Below are 27981 nucleotides of genomic sequence, written 5' to 3' on the forward strand. Positions count from 1 at the left end.
TCCCCTACCCCCTATGTAATAAAATAAAAAACAATTTTAAAAAAAAAAGATTAAAATACATACAGTGAAAGTCAAAAAAAAAATTACCCTATCGACGCTATTTAAGTACTAGTATGTTGTAGGGATCTAGTAACTCAGTTGGTTGGCTACCTGAACTCTCACCTTGTTGGTGAGGGTTCGAATCCCACATAGTAATCTCCTTCCCCATTTCCCCTTCCCCTACCCCCGTGTAATAAAAACATTTAAAAAAAAAAAAAAGTACTAGTATGTTAGCAGGTTGTTTGACTTGTTTTTTAAATTATCAATTTTCACTTATTACGTGTGCTTTATCTTTCAAATTGTTTGATAGTCGATTACACTGTCTAGGTATAAAAGTTAAAAAAGAAAGTATGGATCACGATATAATTTTTTCTTGAAAGTTATAACTTTTACAATTCGTTCAAGTGAACTAGTCTGATAATGGGTACTCCCTCCGTCTCAAATTATTTATCATTTTTTTGTCTTATACGCCCTTTAAGAAATATTAATTAGGAAGGGTTTTTTAATAACTTTACACGTATTTATGTCTAAGTTATAATCATTAATCTCTCTCCATAAAATTTGATAATGTCCTCTCTGTTATACCTTGAAACTATATATAGCAATTAGACTGAAATTTAATTTTAAAAAGATATATAAAGTTAAAATGCTAAATATTTAACGACAGAGACAAAAAAAAATTGAATCACGTTGATGTGCTATTAAAATCATATTTAACTAATTTTTTCTAGGATCACTGTAATTAGTCATCAGTTGTCTGCCTTGACTGCATACTAGCTAGTCAGCAACGCAACAACTAGCAGCCAGTTTTAATATATCTTTTCTTTGTTTTTCCCCTCAGTTCTAATATTTGTCTCAGCACACACAAATTTCAACTATTAATTAATGCAGAGTCTACTTTGATTGACAAGTAAGATTAATTGCATTTCTTAAGGTCAGGTTAGAGAGTTTTATTATAAGTTAATTGAGATCAAAATTGTTGATTGGATTGAATCATCCTAAGAAATAAGAACGAATGTTTTGTCGAAATGTGAACTTCTGAAAATGCTACGAGGCTTCGCAATTTCTCACAACGTAATAGTTTTAAATAAAAAGTTGTGCCTTAATATAATATATACATACTAATTGAAGTATATAACCTTTTTTATTCAGAGTGACGACTAAATGAGTCGTCACAAATAGTAAGGGTTTTTGTTGCAACTTGAAAAGGTTGCAAGGAGTGTTAACAAAAAAACAAAAAAATCAATATCGCAGTTACCTACTTGCAGCAACCCTAAGGTTGCTACTATCAGATTTCTTGTACGTATTGTAATAACAATAAAAGATAAGATAATGTTTCAGATGAGAAAAAAGGGTTCATGAAACTCTATGAAGGTTGGCCATCGATCTAAGTAGTTTTCCACCATTACCTTGATGCAATATATAGCAAACTGACGTCCTTATGATCCTAAGACAAATATTGAGACAGAATGCATGGTGACCGGACCAGTTTGTCCGGTCACGTCGGTGTGTCGGTAAAAACCCTAAGTCGGTAGGAACTCTATTTTAGTATAATTGTAATAGTTAATTATTTATGGTGAATTTGGTAAAATAGAATTTATATCTTTTATGATAGGATTACCTTATTAGATGACTAGGGCAAGGAGGACCTTAATTGTATATAAAGAGGTATGAATGAAAGACAGAAAGAATTCTCCCATTATTCTTGTATCTCTAAATTCTCGTTCCGACTCGATTTTAACAACACATCCAACCACACAACAATATATTTTAATGTGCAATCAAATAAAAATTCTGGAAAATTCTTAAATCTCTCCAATTATTTCACATAAATTAGAGTGAATGAAGACAATGGATTGTTGAAGAGAGAAACCAGATGAAAATTTAAGTATAAAATTTCTACAATGGGATAAGTATCTATAGAGAGTGAAAAAATATCTAACACACCTTTAATTTTCATGAATAGATTTATTCTTTAAAAACTGGATAACACCTTTTCACAAAATTTAGATTTACGTAAATCTAAATTTTTAGTCACTCTAAATAATATTAGTAATTCCTCCATATGAGTCAAGAATTTAAGGAATTCAAAAGCAAACCTTCTATAGTACAATTGGCCGGTGAAAGCATGTGTTGTGGACTTGAACTACACTTAGCATGAAGATTCAATCAGAAGGACTATAATAAACTTGATCAGTCTTGAATTAGGTCCTTCTAGTCCGATCTTCAAATCATTATATATATATCTATTATACATGTTTTTTGTCGAGTTGAAAAACGGGGCTGCAGTCTGCACTAAAATGAGTGACCAAATATTCTCTGAAGAAAACTTGTGTTTTTGTTGGATCTACAGTAGCCTAAATCCATCGATGCGCGTGTTGTGATTGCCTTACGAAACGCCTCAACTACACTTAATGCATCATAGACATGGCTACCTTCTTGATAGTAACCCGTTCCTACAGCGTTACCGATGAATGTCATGTCTTAGCCATGGGCGGAGCTAGGGTATACTGTAAGGGTCCGAACACCCTTAGTCGAAAAATCATAATATATATACAAGTTTTTTTTAGAAAAAAAAAAAGTTATGTATATATATTAGATGTTGAATCCCCTTAGCTTATTGTATGTTTACTTCTTTGTATTTTGAATACACTTAATGAAAATACTGGCTTCACCTTAGCTTGTCGATTTGAACCTCACTAAGAATGAAGAAATCAAATCGGAAGGACCTTATTGAACTTGAGTACAGAACTCGAACCTTCTACTCCAATTTTCAAATTAACACACACATTTTAAGCTTCACCACTCTCTAAGGTTCGAATTCGAGACTTTCATTTAAATATAGGAGAGTATTTACCATTCTACCGCAATCTTTGGTGGCGAATAGTTTTCAATTAACCAGTACATTCTTGACTATACACTTCTAAGTATTTAATGTTTATTTAAGCTGTACAATAAAAAATGATATAAAGAACAAAAAGAGCTTTAGCATTAATTATTTCTTACAAGGATTTTAGGAGATCCTAGAGAGGATGTAACAAAAGGAAGCTCCCAGGAAACTTTGTACAACATGATAATAACAAAAGAAATGTGATATCTCAACTAAGAAAAATGAAGTTCTCTCAAGAAAGAGCAAATACTTGGTAGTTCAAATTTCGATGGAGTCCACAAGTAAGGCAATAATGTGTGGTTTTAAGACTTTCTCCGGATGAGTGTATCCATCTTGATTGTGCTTATATGTGACGTCAATAATGCGAGCAAGATTGAGAATACGAGTTAAAATCTCGCGTAAACGGGAGTGGGCCTAAGAATTCCTTCATTCACATCCTTCCATGCTATCTCAGCCATTTCTTGAAATGCAGCCATTGCCTCTTCCGTTGATACACCATAATCTCTCATGTAGCACTCAATTCCTGTTGCAACTTGACCTCTACTTTTCTCAACCTGAATAGGCAAATAGATTCGGGTTACGCTTTATATTGCTTCAATTGCTAGCGCAACACTTAGTTTTCTCAAATTTATATAATGATCTAGTCTCGTGATACGGTGATATACAACTAATTACCTCATATGTGGCTATGTCATCAATAACTCGACATAATGTAACATTAGCTTCAAGAATTTGAGGATTCTTCTCCAACCACTCAAAATCTTGCTTGGTTGCAGACTTCACGCCCAAATATGATGTTGTAGTGAGCAAGTAATAAGTGCTAGTTGCTAGTGCATTGTTGAGGTACTCAGAAACAGGTGGCAAATATCCTTCAATAAACCATTTTGCTTCAACATTGTAATTCCTCACAATTTCTTTCATCTATGAACACAAGCATATAAATTCAATTGTTAGAACATTGATTTCTTTCGAGTTTATGATCGCTCAAAGACAAGGTACAATATAAGGCAAATGGATTAACGAAAAGAGTAATTAGATATTTAGGTTGGTCACTCGGACATACCCTTTCTTTTGCATAGTAGACAACATGAGATCTTCCATCTTTGGACAGTTCCTTCTCATAATCGTCGTAAAGGTCTAAGAGAGCTTTATAACTGATTTTCATGTAATCAGGAAGCCGATCAATTTCACTAATATTCCACCTACATGGTAACAAAAAGATAATGTAAGTGTGTGCATTCAAAAAGAAAGAGTATAGATTTTGAGAAGGGGCTTCTCTTTTATCTTGTCACACCATTCACTTTCAAAGATGATCCAAGATATTAGTTTTCTTTGTAGAACTAACTTCTTGTTTAAAATTAATGAATTTACATAGTTCATACCTTTGTATGGCATCCGTGTATGTGTCAAGTTCTTTGACTATGCCATAGGCATCAAAGGTGTCATCCACAATTGAAATCATCGCTATAGTCTTAGCGAGCATGACTCGAGCTTGAGAATATTGAGGCTCAAAATATACTCCTACTGTCCAAAAGTAGCATTCCACTGCTCTGTCTCTAGCATATGGAAGTGTTGTCACGAAATCCAAATCTTTCCACCACCTTGATACTTCAGCAAGTTCTTGTTTGTGCAACATCTGAAGCAAGTTAAAATCCAATTTGGCAAATCGAAGCAACACATCATTCTTTGATTCCTCCTTCTCGTAGATTGATGAGATGAAGAATCGGGTCTCAACTCGAGGAATGCCTTTGTGCAAAGATTGCTCAAGGGCATGTTCCACTTGCTCCCTAAGTGGAGATTTCAATTGTGGAGCTGCAGACTCAAGCCGAATAGTGGAGAAAGCAAGTGCATCTTCTAAAATATCTTCACCATGAGTCCTTACATGTGAAGCTTCATACATGCTCAATAATCCTAATTCATCACTAGCAAGAGACTCCTTGAATTTTCCATTTCCATCTTGGAATTTGCTGAAAATTTCTGGTATTTCAAGTAATAATAAACAAGATTATATTAGGCTTCTTTCAAACGGACAATAATTATAACATCAAACTAGTACTTTATGATGGACTTACTAGGAGAGATGTTGTAACCGTGTTGCCTCGAGTAATCGAAATTGAAGGGCAAAAGTGGATAAATCATTATATTCATCACCCTCAAAAATTGTATTTTTGTGGTAAATCTGATCCAAAATCTCATCAATTTCTTTCTCAAAGTGGTAGGCTATGCCAAGACGTTCGATAATGTCAATCAAATTCAATGTCTCAGCCAAATTCCGTCCAGCAGCTAACAACATACTCCTTGTTTCTTCCTTCAATGCTTCAATCTCATGAGCATACTTTTGTGCAACCTATATAATTAGCCAGGTTTATGTTATTTAATAAACATAAAGAAGAAATTAACTATGCTTGCAACTATATATATAAAAAGAAAAGATGATGACTATTAGTTATTAATTACCTGATTGTCAATGGAGAAAGAATGGAAACGATCACCCCATAAACTTGGAGAGAAGTTGGCGACGGGGCGAACAATCTCTTCCTCATGGTTCACAACTGCAGCAGAGGCCATTGCTAATGAACTTGCTTTTAGTATTTGCAGCCACAAAATACACGAGTGATATTTTTATGCTGAGGAAGAAATTAATAAGCTCTCAAGTAGAAAGTAGATGAGTATGATGACTTAAATGGATGAGAAGGGACAAGTATTTATAGTGGTGAAAGACACATAGCCAATTTTTCTATTCTATCACAACGCTTTAACAGCACGTTGAATGTATAGCCATCTTTTTTGAAGTTTATTATAGTAAGTGACTTCCCCCTCGTTTCGAAGTTCCGCAGTCTTTTATTACTTTCTTCTTCTTCTTTTTCTTCTTTTTAAATGCTTGTAGCCTGTTTTGGAAAAGATTAAAAAAAAAAAATGTAGAGATCTAGTAGCTCAGTTGGTTGGCTACCTGAACTCTCACCTTGTTGGTGAGGGTTCGAATCGCCACATTGTAATCCGCTTCCCCTACCCCCTATGTAATAAAATAAAAAAACAATTTTTTTTTTAAAAAAAGATTAAAATACATACAGTGAAAGTCAAAAAAAAAAAAAAATTACCCTATCGACGTTATTTAAGTACTAGTATGTTGTAGGGATCTAGTTGCTCAGTTGGTTGGCTACCTGAACTCTCACCCTGTTGGTGAGGGTTCGAATCCCCACATAGTAATCTCCTTCCCCATTTCCCCTTCCCCTATGCCCATGTAATAAAAACATTTAAAAAAAAAAAAAAAAGTACTAGTATGTTAGCAGGTTGCTTGACTTGTTTTTTAAATTATCAATTTTCACTTATTACGTGTGCTTTATCTTTCAAATTGTTTGATTACACTGTCTAGGTATAAAAGTTAAAAAAGAAAGTATGGATCACGATATAATTTTTTCTTGAAAGTTATAACTTTTACAATTCGTTCAAGTGAACTAGTCTGATAATGGGTACTCCCTCCGTCTCAAATTATTTATCATTTTTTTGTCTTATACGCCCTTTAAGAAATATTAATTAGGAAGGGTTTTTAATAACTTTACACGTATTTATGTCTACGTTATAATCATTAATCTCTCTCCATAAAATTTGATAATGTCCTATCTGTTATACCTTGAAACTATATATAGCAATTAGAGTGAAATTTAATTTTAAAAAGATATATAAAGTTAAAATGCTAAATATTTAACGACAGAGACAAAAAAAAATTGAATCACGTTGATGTGCTATTAAAATCACATTTAACTAATGTTTTCTAGGATCACTGTAATTAGTCATCAGTTGTCTGCCTTGACTGCATACTAGCTAGTCAGCAACGCAACAACTAGCAGCCAGTTTTATATATCTTTTCTTTGTTTTTCCCCTTAGTTCTAATATTTGTCTCAGCAGACACAAATTTCAACTATTAATTAATGCAGAGTCTACTTTGATTGACAAGTAAGATTAATTGCATTTCTTAAGGTCAGGTTAGAGAGTTTTATTATAAGTTAATTGAGATCAAAATTGTTGATTGGATTGAATCATCCTAAGAAATAAGAACGAATGTTTTGTCGAAATGTGAACTTCTGAAAATGCTACGAGGCTTCGCAATTTCTCACAACGTAATAGTTTTAAATAAAAAGTTGTGCCTTAATATAATATATACATACTAATTGAAGTATATAACCTTTTTTATTCAGAGTGACGACTAAATGAGTCGTCACAAATAGTAAGGGTTTTTGTTGCAACTTGAAAAGGTTGCAAGGAGTCGTAACAAAAAAACAAAAAAATCAATATCGCAGTTACCTACTTGCAGCAACCCTAAGGTTGCTCCTATCAGATTTCTTGTACGTATTGTAATAACGATAAAAGATAAGATAATGTTTCAGATGAGAAAAAAGGGTTCATGAAACTCTATGAAGGTTGGCCATCGATCTAAGTAGTTTTCCACCATTACCTTGATGCAATATATAGCAAACTGACGTCCTTATGATCCTAAGACAAATATTGAGACAGAATGCATGGTGACCGGACCAGTTTGTCCGGTCACGTCGGTGTGTCGGTAAAAACCCTAAGTCGGTAGGAACTCTATTTTAGTATAATTGTAATAGTTAATTATTTATGGTGAATTTGGTAAAATAGAATTTATATCTTTTATGATAGGATTACCTTATTAGATGACTAGGGCAAGGAGGACCTTAATTGTATATAAAGAGGTATGAATGAAAGACAGAAAGAATTCTCCCATTATTCTTGTATCTCTAAATTCTCGTTCCTGACTCGATTTTAACAACACATCCAACCACACAACAATATATTTTAATGTGCAATCAAATAAAAATTCTGGAAAATTCTTAAATCTCTCCAATTATTTCACATAAATTAGAGTGAATGAAGACAATGGATTGTTGAAGAGAGAAACCAGATGAAAATTTAAGTATAAAATTTCTACAATGGGATAAGTATCTATAGAGAGTGAAAAAATATCTAACACACCTTTAATTTTCATGAATAGATTTATTCTTTAAAAAGCTTGGATAACACCTTTTCACAAAATTTAGATTTACGTAAATCTATATTTTTAGTCACTCTAAATAATATTAGTAATTCCTCCATATGAGTCAAGAATTTAAGGAATTCAAAAGCAAACCTTCTATAGTACAACTGGCCGGTGAAAGCATGTGTTGTGGACTTGAACTACACTTAGCATGAAGATTCAATCAGAAGGACTATAATAAACTTGATCAGTCTTGAATTAGGTCCTTCTAGTCCGATCTTCAAATCATTATATATATCTATTATACATGTTTTTTGTCGAGTTGAAAAACGGGGCTGCAGTCTGCACTAAAATGAGTGACCAAATATTCTCTGAAGAAAACTTGTGTTTTTGTTGGATCTACAGTAGCCTAAATCCATCGTGCGCGTGTTGTGATTGCCTTACGAAACGCCTCAACTACACTTAATGCACCATAGACATGGCTACCTTCTTGATAGTAACCCGTTCCTACAGCGTTACCGATGAATGTCATGTCTTAGCCATGGGCGGAGCTAGGGTATACTGTAAGGGTCCGAACACCCTTAGTCGAAAAATCATAATATATATACAAGTTTTTTTTTTTTTAAAAAAAAAAAGTTATGTATATATATTAGATGTTGAATCCCCTTAGCTTATTTGTATGTTTACTTCTTTGTATTTTGAATACTCTTAATGAAAATACTGGTTTCACCTTAGCTTGTCGATTTGAACCTCACTAAGAATGAAGAAATCAAATCGGAAGGAACTTATTGAACTTGAGTACAGAACTCGAACCTTCTACTCCAATTTTCAAATTAACACACACATTTTAAGCTTCACCACTCTTCTGCGAGAAAATTTGGCTCTGTATGCATACATGCTCTTCCCTGTGCATTTATCTACCAACCATGGTACTTTTATCCATTCTGCTTTTTTCCAATGTTCTTGGAATTTCCTCAATTATGTCTATGTCGAACTCTTTGTTTTTTTGGTGGGAACAATTAGCAGATTCTTTTTAACAGTCAATTATTGCACCATTACAAAAGGCGGCTCTTTAGAAACTTTAAACAACATGATTAAAATAATAAACAATTTTATTGTTTCAATTAAGGAGAATGGAATGAAGTCCACCGGCTCCATTTACACGACCAACAATTGTAGTTTAAATTTCAATGGAGTCCACAAGCAGCGCAATAATGTGAGGTTTTAGGACTTTCTCAGGATGAGTGTATCCGTCTTGATTGTTTTTATATGTAACGTCAATAATACGTGCAAGATTGAGAATACGGGTTAAAATCTCCGTAGAGACAGGAGTTGGCCTCAGAATTCCTTCATTAACATCCTTCCATGCTGTCTCAGCCATTTCATGAAATTTAGCCATTGCCTCTTCCGTTGATACACCATAATCTCTCATGTAGCACTCAATTCCTGTTACAATTTGTCCCCTACTTTTCTCAACCTGGAAATGCAGATAAATTATTAGCTTCTATATTGCTTCAGTTTTCATCGAAGCACTTTGTTTGTAATGATATAATTTTGTGAGATACAACGCATACCTCGTATGTGGCTATGTCATCAATAACTCGGCATAATGTCACATTAGCTTCAAGAATTTGAGGATTCTTTGACAACCATTCGAAATCCTGCTCCGTGGCAGACTTCATGCCCAAATAAGATGTTGTAGTGAGCAAGTAGTAAGTGCTAGTTGCTAGAGCATTGCTCAGGTATTCAGAAACAGGTGGCATATATCCTTCAATAAACCATTTGGCTTCGACATTATAGTTCCTCGCTATTTCTTTCATCTGTGAACACCAAAAAAGAAGAGTTAGAAAAAAGTAATTTGATCGCTTCAAGTATATGAGCAGTACAAAGATGCAAGGTAAAACAAAGTGAGAAATGGATTAAGGAAAAAAAAAGTAATTAGACAATTAGATCGCTCAGACATACCCTTTCTTTTGCATGATAGACAACATGAGATCTTCCATCGCTAGACAATTCCTTTTCATAACCCTCGTACAGATCTAGAAGAGCTTCATAACTGATTTTCATGTAATCAGGGAGCCGATCAATTTCGTTGATATCCCATCTGCAGGGTGAAAACGCTAAGGTAAATTTATGCATTTAAAAAGAAAACATAAATATCATGAGCAAAAGCTGGTTGTAATTATTTCACGGCATTCACTTTCAAGAAATATTTAATTAGGTGAATTTATGAAGTTCACACCTTTGTATGGCATCTGTGTATGTGTCAAGTTCTTTAACTACACCATAAGCATCAAAGGTGTCATCTACAATTGAAATCATTGCTATGGTCTTAGCAAGCATGATGCGAGCTTGAGAATATTGAGGCTCAAAGTATACTCCTACTGTCCAAAAGTAGCATTCCACTACTCTATCTCTAGCATATGGAAGTGTTGTCACGAAATCTAAATCTTTCCACCATCTGCAACATAACAAATTAACATCAGTACTTGAGAAATAGACCAAAATGGTTTTATCATTTTCCTCTCAAAAGTATAACCACACCTTGATACTTCAGCAAGTTCTTGTTTGTGCAACATTTGGAGCAAGTTGAAATCCAATTTTGCAAATCGAAGTAACACATCGTTCTTTGATTCCTCCTCGTAGATTGATGAGATGAAAAATCGGGTCTCAACTCGAGGAATGCCCTTGTGCAAAGATTGCTCAAGGGCGTGTGCCACTTGCTCCCTAAGTGGAGATTCCAAATGTGGAGTTGCAGACTCAAGATGAGTAGTGGAGAAAGCGAGTGCATCTTCTAAGATATCTTCAGCATGAGTCCTTACATGTGAAGCTTCATACAAGCTCAATAATCCTAAGACATCACTAGCAAGCGACTCCTTGAATTTTCCATTAGCACCTTGAAATTTGCTGAAAATTTCTGTTTTTTCAAGGAAGAATATAATCAAGATTAGTTAGCCTAATTCTTGCAAATGGATAATAATTATAACCAGTATAGACTTGATTTTAACATGGACTTACTAGGAGAGATGTTGTAACCATGTTGCCTGAGCAATCGAAATTGAAGTGCAAAAGTGCACAAATCATTATAGTCATCACCCTCAAAGTTAGTATTTTTGTGGTAAATTTGTTCCAACATGTCATCAATTTGTTTCTCAAAGTGGTATGCTATGCCAAGGCGTTCAATAATGTCAATCAAATTCAATGTCTCGACCAATTTCCGTCCAGTAGCTAACAACATACTCCCTGTTTCTTCCTTCAATGCTTCAATCTCTTGAGCATACTTTTGTGCAACCTATAAACGTGCCCCAAAAAAAAAAAAAATTAAATATTACATTGTTCTATATATAAACACAATGTAAACTTAAGTAATTATGTATGTAATAAGAAACTATATATAAAGAAGAAAAGAATGAAGAATACGTATATTAATTACCTGATTGTCGATGGAAAAAGTATGGAAACGATCACCCCATAGACTAGGAGAGAAGTTAGCGACAGGGCGAACAATATCTTCTTCTTGTTCATGCTTCACAATATGATTGACAACTTCTGAGGCCATTGCTAATTAAATTACTTTAGTATTTGTTGCCAAAAAATATAAGAGATTTCTTGTTCTTAATTCTCTAGGGAAGAAAGAAACTGAGAATTAAGTCTGATGACACCAATGGAAGAGAAACGATAAGTATTTATAATAGTAAGAGCTAGCTGAGCTTGTTGACTCTAAGCCAAGGGCAAAGCCATCTTTTTTGCCTTCTCTTTTGATGTCTCTTTCTTTTGTATATTAAATCACGTTTAATTAGCTGATCAAACATAATATATTTTAACTCAAATAATTTCTATATGTGGAGCCATAACATGAAGTAGTCACTCAGTTGCTACACTTGACTGCATACCCTACCTAGTCAGCCAGCCGGTAGATTTTTTAATTTTTTAAAGGGCAAAGGTGCAAATATGCCCCTGAACTTTGCGATTTGGAGCAGATTTATCTCCCGTTATAAAAGTGGTGGATATATACCCCTACCGTTATGAAATGGTGCAAATATAACCTTTTTCTAACTGATTTTATTTAGGGCAAAGGTGCAAATATACCTCTCAACTTTGTGATTTAGAGCAAATATACCCCCGTTATAAAAGCGGTGGATATATACCCTTGTCGTTACAAAATGGTGCAAATATACCCCTACCGTTACAAAATAGTACAAATATACCCTTTTTTCTGACGGAATTTTTTTAAAAAATCATTTATTTTTATTATTGAATAAAAAAAAATACCACGGGGATTTAAACAAAAGTCTACCCATTTTTTTTAGTAGACATATTTCTCTAAAGCCGCACGGTAATTTTTTTTCCTGGTGGAGCGGATCTGATTTGTTTAAAAAAATATCTCTGTGTCTTTAAAAAAGATAAGTCTACCTATTTTTTTAAACGAACCAGACCAGGCCCACCAGGAAAAAAAATTACCATGTGGCTCTAGAGAAATATATCTACTCAAAAAAAATGGGTAGACTTTTTTTAAAGCCCCGTGACATTTTTTTTTAATTCTAAAATAAGATAAATGATTTAAAAAATAAAAAAAAAGCCAGAAAAAGGGTATATTTGCACCATTTTGTAACGGTAGGGGTATATATCCACCACTTTTATAACGGGGGGTAAATCTGCTCCAAATCGCAAAGTTCAGGGATATATTTGCACCTTTTCCCTTTTTTAAATGTTAATCCTTACTTCTCTATTGGCGTCTGTGGGTGGAGTATGTTGATCCAAGTTTCCACACTGAGAAAAATGTTACTCCCTCTGTCCTTTGTCACCTTTCTATATTTAGAAGTAATTTAACTTTATGAGATGATTTACAGCCACACATTTATATAAGACATATTTTGAACCACACATTTCAAAAGTCTTTCTTTTTTTCTTAAACCCCATGCAAAGTCAAATGGTGTCACATAAATTATAACGGAGGGGGTACTTACTTTCAATTTTTTAAGATAACTAGTTTCTCGACAAGTACGCTGCACGTGTATGTTAAATCATATAGAATATGATTTGGCAAAATAATATCAATATAAATTTATAATTAAATAATGTTTAGTTTCTTAAGCAAACAATAATGTCATTTCCTTCAAACAATTAAGCTACGAAGAAACACTAACTTTGATTTTGAAAGTAACAAATTGAAAAGTCACACAAGCTTTGTAAGTCATGTCTTGTAATACAATTGTATTATCATAAGTAAACTATTACTATGTGTGGGAAAAAATATACATTATCTATTTTGGAGATCTATTGTGTTTTGAATTATTGGACGGATTAGCACCTCATTGATAGGAATAGTCGATATTCAAAAATTTCCTAATTAGAGAAGAGAAAGGATTTTCATTTAATTTCAGTTCATATGAGACTAACATCACAAAGAAAGCTAATGATTGGTTTACTATCTTTCATTTTTTCAAGAATATCACTGTCATTTGCAGAATCTCCCAATAAAGTAATAATTGAGTGACCAATCTACATTTTAAGATTACACTTGCATAAATTACATTAACTTATCTATATAGTAAATCAAATGAATATTTTAATGAAAATTTGTACGTACTATTAACTTGCGTTTCATTTGTAACTATTTTCTCTCTGTCCTTCTCCAACAAATGGTTTCATTATCAGTAACATGCAAACTACCTATGAAATGAATGTAATTAAAATAATAATAAGTATCAAGTATTAAGTATTAAAATAATTTATGAACTCCTATTAAAAAAAAAAAAATCCAAATATAGTATCATCCTTTTTTTTTATGAATCTTCCAAAAATACAAAACAACTTATAAATCTTTGGGTGGGAATGTCATTAATGATTGATTTACAATGGTCAGTAAAATCCATTTCAACTTAATTTTGTGAACTTATAGCACGATCTAATCAACTATTAATATAATAGCTCTTATTTGGTTTAAAGAAGTCCGCTCACTTGCTTGAATAAATGTTAAAGATTTAACCATTAGGTGATGTCATTAACAAAAGCAATAGAATCCGAAAAACCAGAGTTGCAACATGTGTTACATATTTGAACAATGAAAATAATGAAGCAACTCTTCGTGAAACTTCACAGCCTTTTAGATTTTTTTTTTCAAATTAATCATTACGACAATTCATTTAAGTAATAAAGCACCTCTTCAGAATTTTTGTGGCTATTAAATGTTTTTTTAAAAATTAATAATTATTAATTAGGAGTATTTTAAGTAATTTAACTTTCAAGTTAGGGAGTTCATGCTTTTAATATAATATAGATAGATTGGTGGACATTCCAAAAAGAATGTTAGGACCAAGGAAAATATTTATTCACTCATTGTTTGCACTAAATAAATTTATTTATAGGTGTCTTGCATAAAATTGTTATCACATAACCATAGTGTTAGTATATATTTTTGCTTTGATTTGAAACTTTTAAGATTAAATTGATTGATTTAGTGCAACGACCAAGTACGAATAAGCAATCTTCTGTTAGGCATTGTCATACTAGTCCGTCCAAGAACATGCATGCGTGCATGGAATGAATTAATCTTTTATTCTATTACTTTATTCTTAAAACCTTTTGTCATTTTTGCGGCATAAAGTCCAACTTTTAATGCGAGTATACTTTGATGGACCAAAAGGTTAATGTAATTATTAAGGTCAGTTTAGAGTTTCCTATGTTTGTTTGTGACCAGAAGCCAACATTGGATTGAACGGTCTAAAAGTTAATCTCAACAGTTCCTTCAAATTAAAATTTATTTAGGTCAAATATGTAGACTTCCGAAAATGGTACGCAATTTCTCACACCTTGCTCATTTTAAAAAAGATAATATAATACTAACTTAAGTATACAACTTATAGTGATATAGTAATATAAAATTGGTTTACCAAATTGTGGTACTGTGGTACTTTTCGAGGTTTATTATACTTGCCAGCACGCGTCTTTCATACACACATTTACCACTTAAACAATGGTTAAGTGTGATGTTTTCACTTTAATTTTTCACTATTAAGCTCAAAAAGAATTATTTTGTGCAAACATCGGATGTTGTATTGCCAATTAGAAACTACGAAAGAAAAAACACAGAACACCACATAGAGTTTACAAATGAATGAGGTAACTATGACGTTCAAATACAATCTATTAGCTACAATGAAATATTGCCATTACAAAATGCAAGTGTCACAACATAAAAGAAAGCCAGCAAAAAAGAATGATATGGTTTTTCAACAAAAATTCCGAAGTTGCACTTCCTCTTACAAACAGCATACAAGAACACCAAAATGCTGGTAAACTTTTCTTTTGCAAGAAGCATAAGAAAAGGAAAAAACTAAGGTCGCAAATATGCAACTTCCTTCAAATACTTATCCAGTAATCCACTTCCAACCGCCCGAGCCCTGTTTCTGGACAGATGAAGCACGCTCCATGTCACGTTCCAATTCAGATTTCTCCCTTCGTAGAGCTTGAACTTCCTCCTCTATAGACTTCATAGACTCTAGCATCTTCTGTAGCTCTCCTATTTGTGCCTGAAGATGCCATGAAAAGGTCACAAACAAAACCACAGCCACATTTAAATATTTGTCGGCTTGAAACGAGCAGAACAACTAAACCACAAATTGATCATATTGCTCTAATATAGGTAGGCCGAAGAAGTATTGGTGAGAGGTAATTAGAATGGACATGGCGCAGTTGCAGCTTACCGAGGACATGACCTTAGATGGGAGGTTGTGGAGGACACGGATTAGGGTAGAAGGTTAATAGGTAGTAGAGCATTGTCTCGCTTTTCCTTACTAGTAGCCATAGTATTTCTCTTGTAGTTTCTTGTCCTTCGATTTCTGTTATTATTTATTGTCTCTTATTCTTCACTTAGCATACTGTTTTGGTGTAGCCTTTTTCCTGTTTGACCCGCTTTGTTATTGTTTTATCCTGAGCCGAGGGTCTATCAAAAACAGTCTCTCGACCTCCCGAAATAGGCGTAAGGTCTGCGTACACTCTACCCTCCCCAGACCCCACTTGTGGGATTACACTAGGTATGTTGTTGTTGCTCTAATATAGGATGCACGGTGGTGATACTAAACATTATGATTAAATATTTTCTGTTTTCATAGTCCTGATTAAAATTAACAATCAGAATTGGTTAAATATCTAACAGAGACCAAAAGTGCTCACCTTTTGACAAAATTAAAGGACCAAAACTGCTGAAGTGATACTTAAGGGACTATTTTGAACCTACTACCAAAGATAAGGGACCATCTTTTTCATTTTCTCGTGAGTTCACAAATAGTTGACCCGACTAGTTTTAAACTGCGACATAATTGACTGATTGCTCTAATATAGGATGGGATGGGAGAATTAGAACTTAAGTTAAAAAAAAAGGTATGAGAAGTATAACCTCCAGTTTAGCACATCTTGATCTCTCAGATATAAGTTGACCTTGAACTGACTGAAGCTCCTGTAATGAAGCGATGAAACGTTAATAATTGACAATTAGTTAATCATCAATTTGTATCGAGCATTTACTCGAATGAGAGTACCTTAGACAAGTCAGCATGAGTGGCATTGACATCATCAAGATTAGTCCTGAGATTAGCATTTTCTGCTCTGACATCTGCAATTGATGACTCCAACACCTTTTTTTGTTCTCCAAGTGCACTAATTTCCACCGAAAGATTATGCTGGGCGCTATCAACATGGACTTCCTTAAAATTGGAATCTTCTCTCTCGGGCAAGTCTAACTTCTCTGGTTTAGTTAAGGCATATGCAGCTCTGACAGAAGCTGCTGCTGCTTCGGCTGCCGGTGATTGAAGTATCTTAGGATGTAATACATCCCTTGGTTTAGGCCTCATAACATATACCTATACAATATCAAACACAGTAATTTAAGAAAGAAGGCCTCATAGCTCTCAACTAATTCATCGGGTACCTATTTACTAATGCTTAGACGGATATAAAGAATCACCTTTTTTTTTTAATGGGGATTTGAAACATTTGCACCCACTTTATTGACCACTATACCTTTGAGTGCTAAATTGAATTATACATTACATTAGTGATTACGGAAGAAATTATTGACGTAATGGTTGAAAAGTTGGTTTGATAGAGAAAGCACATCAAAGTTTGAAATTTTAAATAGTTTAATAAATTTTAATGGTCAAGGATGAAGACCTTAATCAATTTTTAAGGACAAGTAGATGACCGCTACAAAGAGAATTTGATTCTCTCATTCACATAGCCTTTCCCCATTAAGATACTTGCTAAACCAATAAATTATAGGAGATTGCTAAATGAAAACACATGCCCGAAATTAAATTTATTAACCAAAAAGCTTCGTGGAAGAGCAAATGCAAACAATGGTAGCTTTCAATTTTCTATTGCCAATGTTCAAAGCTTGGCTAATACGCTTTCAGCAGCTATCCCTCAACCGCGAGCCAATAGCAATATAAAATCAAATGCACAATCCAGTCTGAGTACATCCTACCCTCCCCAGACCCCACTTTGTGAGATTACACTGGGTATGTTGTTGTTTTTAATCCAGTCTATTTATAATGTTATATCCCATGTTATAATAGCGTAATCCTGTCCTACTCTCAGGTCCTTCTACTCCCTCCATCCGTCCCAATTTATGTGACTCTCTTTTTTCTTAGTCAGTCCCAAAAAAGAACGACATCTTTTCATATTATTATTTATGTAGGTATTATAAGTTGACGAAAAGAAAGCAGTTTATGAAAGATTATATTTTTCCGCTCATGCATGTATTATGTTCATAAATCATGTAAGATTGGTTCGCTCGGTCTATAAGATTGGTTCGCTCGGTCTATGTTAAGGCACCGAGTGCCAGTCTGTCCCACCAAGGTTTTGGGGCGTGACACCAATTTCGGCGGGATTGTAACAATTTAACTTCAAATATCCCATTTAAGCCTTAATGAAATGATTTATAGCCACCAAAATTTCTATAGCTTATTTTAGACCTTAAGTTTCAAAGTCTTCTTAAACTCCATGCCCAGTCAAACAAGTTCACATAAATTGGGATGGAGGGAGTAGTTTATTTCCAACATGTATACAGCACTTCTTACCAACAATCAACAATACCTTTACCTTTATCAAAAAAAAAAAAAAAAAAACAATCAACAATACCTAGAGAACCAATATTCTAAAACTGATTAACCTTTTCCAGCATTCTAACAGTTACTCCTAAGATTATATACGTCCAACTCAGAAGAAATAATAAACCCACTCAACCATTTCGTCTTAATAACATCTCCTCTCAGACTAGATCTAATGAAACTATGACGGATGGATTATTTTCCTGTTTTCCAGGTCATGTAGTAATTGCTTATCTGAGAAAACAAATTGGATTTGGATCTTATCAACATATAGAGAGAATCAATAGAGGTAGACAAGATCCAATGCCTCTGTAATCTATTTATCTCGCCACAAGAAAGTCTAGGGTTGTCGTAGAAAAGCGAATATAGGATTTAGAAGATACCTCGTTATTGTACTTCCCGTTGTAGCCACCAAAAGCAACCAAGAATTTCTCACCATCAAGTGATGCTGAAGAAACACTCAGTCCCTGTTTCAAATGTCATATCAGAAAGAATTGCAAAACAAACCTAAAGATCAATAAAGTAAAAGAAATACACAACCTCAAAAAAGTTTATGAGTACTGGGAAATAGTATTGTCATAGGCTAGACTTGGGTGCGGGTGTCGGATGCGGGTACAGATCTAGAGGTCGGGTAGGTCATGATCTAAATTTTAAGATTCCTGGGTACGGATCCAAGTACGGATACGGGTGCGGGCATTCGGCAAACAAAAACTCAGAATTCTAAAAACACAGTTATAAAGCCTAAATTATGGGATATTATGTGGAAAACTTGAGGAGAAAATATTGATCAAGAGGAGAATCTCGGAAGTAGATATAAGGAAAAGGAGTGGTATAGAAATTTCTATATACAAGTTATTCCATTTTCTTCAATTGCACCATAGCTTTTGTTTTGATTACATAAATCATTGAATTTGTCCAGAATTTCTCCCTCGATTTTGGTCAAAGTACCCAAAATTAGTTGACCAGATCGTGTACGGATCCCACACCCATGTCGTGTCGACACGGGTGCGGCAACGAAAGTGAAGAGTCCAAGCAACATAGGTCATGGGCAATGGCTACTACATAAACATACTTAACAGTGTTTTAAGATAATGGACTGCGCCAAGGGCAAGATATTCTTCCTAAAAATACGGGATATCAAATTTCCGGAAGAAAGATTGTAGGCGGAAGGTAACCTCACTCGCGAGTGGATCTCTCCCCTTTACAGTTGCTAATACAGACACTACAAGCTTCGACATATTTAACACGAGAGTTTCTGGCACACCTGCAAAAAGAATAAAAAGAGTTGTGAATCATGAACAAGAATGCACAGCGGGTGCAGGCTGCTTAAATGTGTCACTTACCGCTTCTGTTATCTCCACCACCAACAATATACCAGTTGTCACCTAGAGTGACACCAGCATGACCAGCTCTTGGACTAACCAGCTCCCCCTGAAGCTGTGGTTGAGACCATTCCATCTGCCAATGAAAAAAGAATTTTCTAAGTTTTACAATCCAACTGACTATAATTATTAAATACTTCCTCCGTCCCAATTTATGTGATATAGTTTGACTCGGCACGGAGTTTAAGAAATAAAGGAAGACATTTGAATCTTGTGGTCTAAAACAAATCAAAGACATTTGTGTGGTTATAGATCATCTTGTTAAGCGTAAAAGGTAAAGGTTAAAGTTAAATTGTTGCAAATAAGGAAATGTATCATTCTTTTTGGGACAGACTAAAAAGGAAAATGTATCACATAAATTGAGACAAAGGGAGTAATACTTTTTCTAGTTAATTACAGTCCAATGCCTTTCAGTGATCTAATTTACAAAATAGCCAGCAAATGTATAGGTTTTGTATATCAAGTGTTAATATACATAAAATATGCATATTGTATACATAAAAATACATAGAATATACATAATCAGTGTATATGTTCTGTTTATTTTGGCTAGCGCCCGTAATTAATTTCGTCCAACATGCCAAAAATGAAAAAAGCCCCTTTTTCTTTAAAGATCATTCACAGAGCAAAATGGCTGCATTGCAGATACTAGACATTATTATCATCACAACTCCATCTGACTAAAATGCGATGTCAAACAATTGTTATAAGTAGTATGCCTTTAAATAAAATCTCCAAACAGGTAATTATACCGTTTCCAAGTCAAGGACATGAAGATCGTTGAAAAAAATTGAATGAGAACATCCACCCAGAATCAGAAGGTAGCGGTCAGCATGGAGTGCAGCTGTATGATCGAACCTGGGAGCTGGGGATGTCTGCCTATCAAAGCACAATGAATTAATGCAAAATGCATAATTAGTGAAGAATAAATTTGGTCAGAGACTTACGTGGTCTCAACATTACTCCAACTCATTGTGTCTAGATCAAGAACACTAACATCATTTAGCAGACGCCTATGCCGGTCTTCTCCACCGAACATTATGAGTTTAGATCCAAAAAGGGTAACCGATTGCCCACCTCGAGCTACCTAAAAGACCCAATAGACAAGAGACAACCTTAGAGCTCTCAGTAGAATAAACTAAACACTAACAGGCATTAAAGTTCAAGATTTGCCCGACAAAGAAGGCTATGAATGGGAAAGAGTGAAAGCTAAGAGGAGGATGGTTAATTACCGGAAGTTTTCCAAAGGTCTCTATAACACCACATTCATATGATTGAAGATCAATGAACCGAACTGCAAAAGATACATTGAGAAGATTTAAAGCTAAGACGAATAAGCATCGGTTACCAGATTTTAAAGGCTCCGAAGGATTACAAACCTGTTACTGTGTCAGAAACATCCTTTGAGTGACCAGCAAGAAATAGAAGTTTATTTTCCCACATAATCTGCCAACAAAATCAAGAGCAGCGCCAAAATAGAAGACAAATCATCACATCAGAGGATTATTTGCTAGAACGAGTGAAATGACAAAGAAATTAGCAGGTGAAACATAATAATATTAGGTCAATTCTCACCATACTGTGGCCAGAGGTAGCTGGAAGAACTCCAGAATTCAACTTTATAGTGGACCATGTCAAACTTTTCAGATCAAAGACCTGTGGAAGTGGAATTAATTGAAGAAAGAAAAGAACATCATTGTACGTCAAATAAAAAACTGATCTAATACCTGTCCTGCACAAACCTAGGAACCGTTTAACAAGAAAAAGTGATCAAAGAATGACCAAATACCTGAATGTCAGACAGGTATCGTCCATTACGACTTCCACCAATGATATATAATTTTCCATCAACTGTGGCAGCTGCATGCTACGGTGCAATAAAAAAGTCACATAAGTAGTAATATCCAAGATATAATCAGCGATGGTAAAAATGGCATATTGTGATAAAGAAAAAGAATCAGAATAGGTTATTATAAAATATAGAAGTAGGGGAACCTTGTAGCGCGCAGCTGGTCTCGGACCAGAGACAGACAAAGGAACCCATTGATCATAGGTTAAATCCAAATACCAATTTTGACCATCAGATCCCATAGCAGCTTAATTTTGAGCTCAAACAGCCTTGGCTGTTTGGAAAGCACCAGAGGAATCAGTACATAACATTAGACATTATGCATTATGAAATGGAAATATAGCACCAGAATTTTGATTATATGAGTAAAGAAGATTGAATCATCCAGTTCCTGCTAGAAACATTTCGGGGTAAGGGGTCGGTCATAACTTCAGATATGGAGCATGCCGAGAAGTGCTTTAATCGGGAGCAGAGCCAACACTTTGGGGGAGCAGCGTATAGGAAATCCCGCTAACCAGTTACCCATCATCTTTTTAATGAAAAATGCTTACTAAATTATTTTTGAGAATGGTAAGATTTTATAAACAGAAGCACGAAGATTATGCCATCTTACATGCAAATCAGTTCCTTTACATCAGTGTAGCAGACTGAGAAAATCCATATCCTGTCTGCCGTTTTAACAGCTTCCATCGAATACTCAAAATTAAAAGGCAAGCTTTTTATTTTAAGACTGGCACCAAATACATGAAAATGCAATGTAAAAACAAGAAACTGAAAATTAAATGCATGGAAGACTCAATGAAATGATAATTTTCATCAATAGCTTACATTGTAAAAACAAAAATCAGGTGCATACATGGGTTAATCAAAATATGATATTCACCTATGCAATAATAGTACACATAGATAAACATAGAAAAACATCACCGTCCATTTCTCATACAAGAATTAGTTTAAGATAAATTGAAATAGTTGAGATCTTAAAAGTTGTCCAACTTAATGCTATACAAATGAGCCCAATTCCTGGAACTATTAACCAAAAAAACAATGCTGAAACCAATCAAGAGACGGCTTTTAGCAAGATCTAAACAAAACAAGGGAATCAATTACATAACCTAGTGCGGGTTACCTCTCCTATGTGGTTTGCGAGCTATTGCACAGGAGCTGGGTTTACCCTGTGCGCACCCGAAGGGTAGCGGCTGCGGGTTCCATGTCATAAAAAAAAAAAAAAAAAATTACATGAACTTAGCAACATAAATTTTATAGCAGACAATTTAACTAAGCTCAGCTTCATCAGTCTTGCTAAAAAAACAGAACCGACAAATGTTTTTTTTTTTTTTTTTTTTTTTTGAAACTGAAAGAACCGACAAATGTTTCTTAGCTAACTGAACAATCCCATCATAAATATTTATACTCTAAAACCTATATATGTGTGTGTTAATCTCAACTAACAATAACATACAAGCAGATCATTACTTGTCAAGATTCTCAGTTATCCAGTAAATTCTACAACTCAATAATCTCTCATTTTGCTTATTTTTATCATAATTGCATTGATAAAGAGACGTTACCAAGAATGTTACTTCTTCAAAAAACAAAAAAAGGGGTTATCAAGAATGCTGATTTGCATATTAACCCATTTGAGCTAATCGTTAGACTGATCAGAATTATATGAATACAGCAACTTGCACATATAAATCTCACTGCTGTCAGTCACAATATGACATAATTGGACACAAATATGCATAGGAAAAGATTTAAACAAACAAATGTTTCTTAGCTTCCCATCATAAATCCCAATCCTATGATAGGTCTTTATACTCTAAAACCTATATATGTGTATGAATCTCAACTAACAATTACATACAAGCAGATCACTACTTCACAAGCTTCTTGGTATCCTCTAAAATCTACAAATCACTAATCTCTACTTCGCTTATTTTCTATCATAAATAGCATTGGCAAAGATCTAGCAAGAATGCTACTTTTTAAGGAAAAGAAAAGAAAAGGTCATCATCATTGATGCGGATCTGCATACAAACCTAGTTGAGAAAATGATCAGACTGATCCAATTATATGAATTCAGAAACTTTCACATACAAATTACACTGCTTTCGATGGCAATTAATCCCATCATAGGCCTTTATTACTCCAAAACCTATAAGTATGTGTGAATCTCAACAAACAATTACTACAAGCAGATCACTACTTCACAAGCTTCTCAGTTATCCTGCAAACGGTACAATTCAGTAATCTCTCACTTTGCTTATTTCCTACTCCCTCCATCCCAATTTATACGATACTCTTTCCTTTTAAGTCAGTTCCGAAAAGAATGACACATTTCTATATTTAGTAACAATTCAACTTTAAACTTCTCACATCACAAGTTTCAAAAGTCTTCATTTTTATAGCCACACCAGTATCTGTGACTTGTTTTAGACCACAAGTTTCAAAAGTCTTCATGCTTATTTCCTACTCCCTCCATCCCAATTTATATTATACTATTTCCTTTTTAGTCAGTCTCGAAAAGAATGACACATTTCTATATTTAGTAACAATTCAACTTTAAACTTCTCATTTTACAAGTTTCAAAAGTCTTCATTTTGATAGCGACGCCGGTATTTGTAACTTGTTTTAGACCACAAGTTTCAAAAGTCTTCATTTTTTTCTTAAATCTCGTGCCCGAACAAACACCTTGACATAAATTGGAGTCTCATAAATTGCATTGGTAAATATAAAATGTTGCCAAAAATGCTACATTTTAAAAAATCATCAAACTAATCATAATTACATGAATACAACAATTTTGCATATATAAATCACATGAACAATTGAACATAATTTAATACAAATCTACAAAGAAATGATTTAATTAAACAAGCAAAATGAAAACTTACAGCAAATGGGTATTCGGATCTGTAACTGAACCGAGATCGGACGGCTGGAAATCGTCCGATCTCAAAGTAACGGAAAATAGCTAATAAGGTTGTCGGTGTGTACTCGTCCTATATGAGATCTTGAGAAATGTCTCAATTTCCTCCTTTATTTGGTTATTTAAATTAAATATAAAAACTTAGTAAAAAGGAATTTTAATTAATAAAATAAATCTAACTTGTTTTTTTTTTCACATAAAATAAAATATTAGAACTTAGAAATACTTATAGTTCTGGTCTAGCCTTATATTGAAAATAAATCGTTCACTAATTACTACTTCCTCCATCCTAGTTTGTTTGAGATTTTGACCAGTTTAAGGTCAAACAGCTTCATCTTTATCTTTGACTTAATTTTAAATTCAGATTTTTTAAGTATTTTATAATAAAATTTAAATATTTAAAAACTACATAAAAAGTACTATAATTTCGCATAATTAATGATTCACAATATATGAAAAGCATTGAAAAAATCATAATAAAAAAAGATGTTTGACTCCCAAATAAGTCATACTTCAAACAAATCAAATAAATTGGGACAGAGGGAGTGAAGAAGTAAGAAAACAACCCCCAATTGTGTTCTAGCCATGTGTTAGTTTGTCCGAGCTTCAAAAAATTATTTATTAAACAATTATTCTAAAAACTACTTTTGAAAAATAATAAGGAGTTTTTATTTAATCAATTTATTTTAAAAGTATTTTTTCTATATTTGATAAATAAATTGTATTGCGTCTGTCTTTTCAAAAAAGTAATTTAGACTTAGATGTATATAATTGTAATTTATAATTAGATGTATCATACACATGTGTCATTCTAAAAAAGTAATTTTTAGTGTCATCTAAGTAGGTAATTGTAATAATTCATAATTAGAATTTAGGTGCGTGGTCTCTAATTGTAATTCATAATTATATTAGACTTAGATGTGTATAATTGTAATTTATAATTAGATGTATCATACATTTGTGTCATTCTAATTCATAATTAGATGAAATATATACGTCGGTAATTGTAATTCATAATTAGATGTGCCATATATCACATATATGTGTCTAAATCTAAAATTAGATGAAACATATATATAGGTAGTTGTAATTCATAATTATGAATTAGATATGTGATACATGTGTTTTATTACCAACAACAACATATTCAGTATAATTCCACAAATGTGTATGAGAAGATGGTGTGCACTTAGCCTTACCCTACCTTTGTGAAGGAGGTTGTTTCCGATGGACCCTCGGCAAGTAAAGCAAATCAACACCAAGCACAATAAAGAAAAGAGAAGAGAACAGTAGCAACAACAAATAATACGGTAACGAAGTAAACAAAACAATATGTAATAATAAAATCGAAGAATAAAATAATACGTAGGAGAATAATAATAACAATACTAATAAGAGAAACTATACAACACTCAACTACCTACTAATCTTCTACCATAATCCTCAACCTCTATATCCTCCTATCTAGGATCATGTCCTCGGTAAGCTGCAGGTGTGCTGTATCTTGTCTAATCACATTTCCTCAATACTTTTTCAACCTACCTTTACCTCTTCTCATACCCACCATAGCCAACCTTTTCACACATCCTCATTAGCAGCATCTGTGTATCTCCTTTTTACATGTCCGAACTATTTCAGCCTCGCCTCCATCATCTTATCCACCACAGAAGTCACATGTATAGTTTTAGTATATACATACTATATCATTTCTGGTAATTTAATAAGTACTTTTTTTGAATTGGAGATGATGAAAATATTTTTTTATAGGGAGAAAATAGTGAGAGAGATTAAAGTTCACGTGATTGTTGAGTCAAATGGTAGATTTTTTGGTCAAAATTATCTCTTATCTTTGGGGGCAAGTCTAACTTTGTCTTTCATAAATAACTCTAAGCACCAGTCGTCCTTTAAGTTTGCAAAAATTTGAGCACATATCGTCCCTCAAATATCTGAGTACTATTCGTCCTTTAAGTTTGCAAAACTTGAGCACATAGTCTTAACTAACATAATCACCCACAACACAATTAAAACTAACTTTAAATTCACTTTATTTTATTTTCTTATTTTTCACCCGATGTCCGTATCTGTATTGGAGCCCGACTAGATTCACTTACTTACACGTGAAATCATTTAAAAAAAAAAATCCTACTTTTTTTTTCTCCCATAAAAATAATCCTACTTTGTTTCACCCCTAATTAGTCAATTCTCATCTTCCTTCCAGTCGATATCCGCATTACAGACTGATTAAATTTCACTTACTTACACGTGAAATCATGCTCTTCTTTTTTAACTTGGAAGATAAAAATAAATTAATTGGGGGTGAAACAGAAAGGGGGTTATTTTTAGGGGGAAAAAAGAACAGGATTTTTATAGAAAAAACAAAAAATCATGTGTAAGTAAATGAATTTAGTCAAACTACAATGTGAATATTGCACACCAGAGTGTAACACCAAAAAAAGTGAATTTAACATTAGTCTTAACTGTATTGTGAGTGATTTATATTAGTTAAGACCGTATATGCTCAAATTTTGCAAACTTAAAAGACGAATAGTGCACAAGGTATATTTGAGGGATGATATATGCTCAAGTTTTGCAAATTTAAGAGACAAATAGTATTCAGAGTTAAGAAGGAAAAAGTTAAATTTACCCTTAAAGATAAGGGAAAATCTTGGCCAAAAACTCCAAATGGTATATTGGATATAGAAAGTCATTCCTCTTGATTGGGCTTGTTCATCGGTCTGTTTGGTTCGAGTTTAGCACATTTCAGATTATAATTTTGGTTTTCAGATTTCGCAACATGTAATCCGAATTCGATCCAAATACGTTCTGATTGGATCAAAATTTTTAAGTTCGGTTTCGGATAAATCGGTTTGGATAACTCGGATTTTCGGTTCGGTTTATAAGTTGAATTGCTTCTTCTTCTCCTTCTTACAAAATGAACAATCAAATAAAATATTTATACCAAATTGCCTTAATATATAATTCCTCGTTGCTATCACAATAATATAAATAAATTACTCATACAAACAATAAAATCATTGCCAAGGATGCAACAAAAGCAGTACTAGTCGAACAAGTCTAATTAAGTAAGATCATCTCATACATAGAATATATACTGACAATGAAAACAAAAAGGAGATCTAAAAAGTATTCATCTGTAAAATTAACAAATCCAAACATATTGAACTTAGTAATTTTTTGAATATAGGGGTTGATATGTAATGAGTAGGGTATATTTGACTTAAGTAGTGCACTAATATATTAATGGATAGTGGGGTAGCCTAAACATAAGGTATAATAAATTCGATTTTCGGATATCCAAAAATTCGAAGTTCCAAATCCGAGATCCGATTCAAAATCCAACATTTTTAAAAATTCAATCCAAAACCCAATCCAGAATCCGAAAGTCTCAAAATATGAGTCCAAATGTTCAGATTTCGGTTCGGATTTCGGGTTTATCCAAACTATGCACACCCCTACTATACATATTTTCTTGAGATAATTGATCAGATGGGCCAATCCTTTTGGAAAACAGAACCTGTTAATATAGCCAATCCTTTGAGATAATTGATCGGATGGGCCAATCCTTTTGGAAAACAAAACCTGTTAACATAGCCAATGTGGCCCAACCTTAGTAAGTCTTGATTATACAATAATTTGTACATGATGTCGCTTTTAGATATAATATTTAGAAAATAATCGATTTTTATAATGTATTTAAAGTTTGAAAACTTCAAATTTTCTAGCATAAAGTTAGGCTTCGCTCGTTTCCAACTTCAGACTTTAATTT

General features: G+C 33.5%; 3 protein-coding genes across 3 annotated transcripts; all 3 read right to left on the reverse strand.

Annotated features, from left to right (window-relative positions):
- Positions 1 to 3065: 3065 nt before the first annotated feature.
- Positions 3066 to 5610, reverse strand: LOC132059116 (vetispiradiene synthase 3-like). The gene is given in 8 exon segments (XM_059451618.1): positions 3066 to 3324; positions 3327 to 3483; positions 3605 to 3850; positions 3993 to 4131; positions 4312 to 4906; positions 5002 to 5029; positions 5031 to 5276; positions 5387 to 5610. Coding segments are annotated over 8 exon segments (1659 nt in total). The 5' UTR covers positions 5498 to 5610; the 3' UTR covers positions 3066 to 3187.
- A 3406-nt stretch (positions 5611 to 9016) lies between these two features.
- Positions 9017 to 11589, reverse strand: LOC132059115 (vetispiradiene synthase 3-like). Its single transcript, XM_059451617.1, has 7 exons — positions 11356 to 11589; positions 10941 to 11214; positions 10467 to 10839; positions 10165 to 10383; positions 9888 to 10026; positions 9497 to 9742; positions 9017 to 9399 (listed from the first exon to the last, which is right to left on the reverse strand). Exons 1-7 carry the CDS (start codon positions 11479 to 11481, stop codon positions 9103 to 9105), a joined length of 1674 nt encoding a protein of 557 aa, XP_059307600.1. The 5' UTR covers positions 11482 to 11589; the 3' UTR covers positions 9017 to 9102.
- Positions 11590 to 15051: 3462 nt separating this feature from the next.
- Positions 15052 to 24373, reverse strand: LOC132059118 (acyl-CoA-binding domain-containing protein 4). The gene is made up of 14 exons (XM_059451620.1): positions 24160 to 24373; positions 21409 to 21536; positions 21203 to 21280; positions 20989 to 21069; positions 20793 to 20859; positions 20646 to 20707; positions 20361 to 20500; positions 20166 to 20292; positions 19375 to 19489; positions 19207 to 19295; positions 18415 to 18498; positions 16463 to 16783; positions 16321 to 16380; positions 15052 to 15454 (listed from the first exon to the last, which is right to left on the reverse strand). Exons 2-14 carry the CDS (start codon positions 21502 to 21504, stop codon positions 15293 to 15295), a joined length of 1482 nt encoding a protein of 493 aa, XP_059307603.1. The 5' UTR covers positions 21505 to 21536; positions 24160 to 24373; the 3' UTR covers positions 15052 to 15292.
- Positions 24374 to 27981: the final 3608 nt, after the last annotated feature.

The sequence above is a fragment of the Lycium ferocissimum genome, chromosome 6 (genome assembly GCF_029784015.1).
Source record: "Lycium ferocissimum isolate CSIRO_LF1 chromosome 6, AGI_CSIRO_Lferr_CH_V1, whole genome shotgun sequence".
Lineage (NCBI taxonomy): Eukaryota > Viridiplantae > Streptophyta > Magnoliopsida > Solanales > Solanaceae > Lycium > Lycium ferocissimum.

What these genes read in the sequence shown, in the direction of transcription:
- LOC132059115 (XM_059451617.1), bottom strand. Translation starts at nt 11,481, where the DNA reads ATGGCCTCAGAAGTTGTCAATCATATTGTGAAGCATGAACAAGAAGAA. An exon ending in GAACTTGCTGAAGTATCAAG is followed by an intron (nt 10,384 to 10,466) that starts GTGTGGTTATAC and finishes GTTATGTTGCAG; the next exon opens with ATGGTGGAAAGATTTAGATT. An exon ending in ATGACATAGCCACATACGAG is followed by an intron (nt 9,400 to 9,496) that starts GTATGCGTTGTA and finishes CTGCATTTCCAG; the next exon opens with GTTGAGAAAAGTAGGGGACA.
- LOC132059118 (XM_059451620.1), bottom strand. Translation starts at nt 21,504, where the DNA reads ATGGGATCTGATGGTCAAAATTGGTATTTGGATTTAACCTATGATCAA. An exon ending in TGGTGGAGATAACAGAAGCG is followed by an intron (nt 19,296 to 19,374) that starts GTAAGTGACACA and finishes TTCTTTTTGCAG; the next exon opens with GTGTGCCAGAAACTCTCGTG. An exon ending in ACGGGAAGTACAATAACGAG is followed by an intron (nt 16,784 to 18,414) that starts GTATCTTCTAAA and finishes GATATTGTATAG; the next exon opens with GTATATGTTATGAGGCCTAA.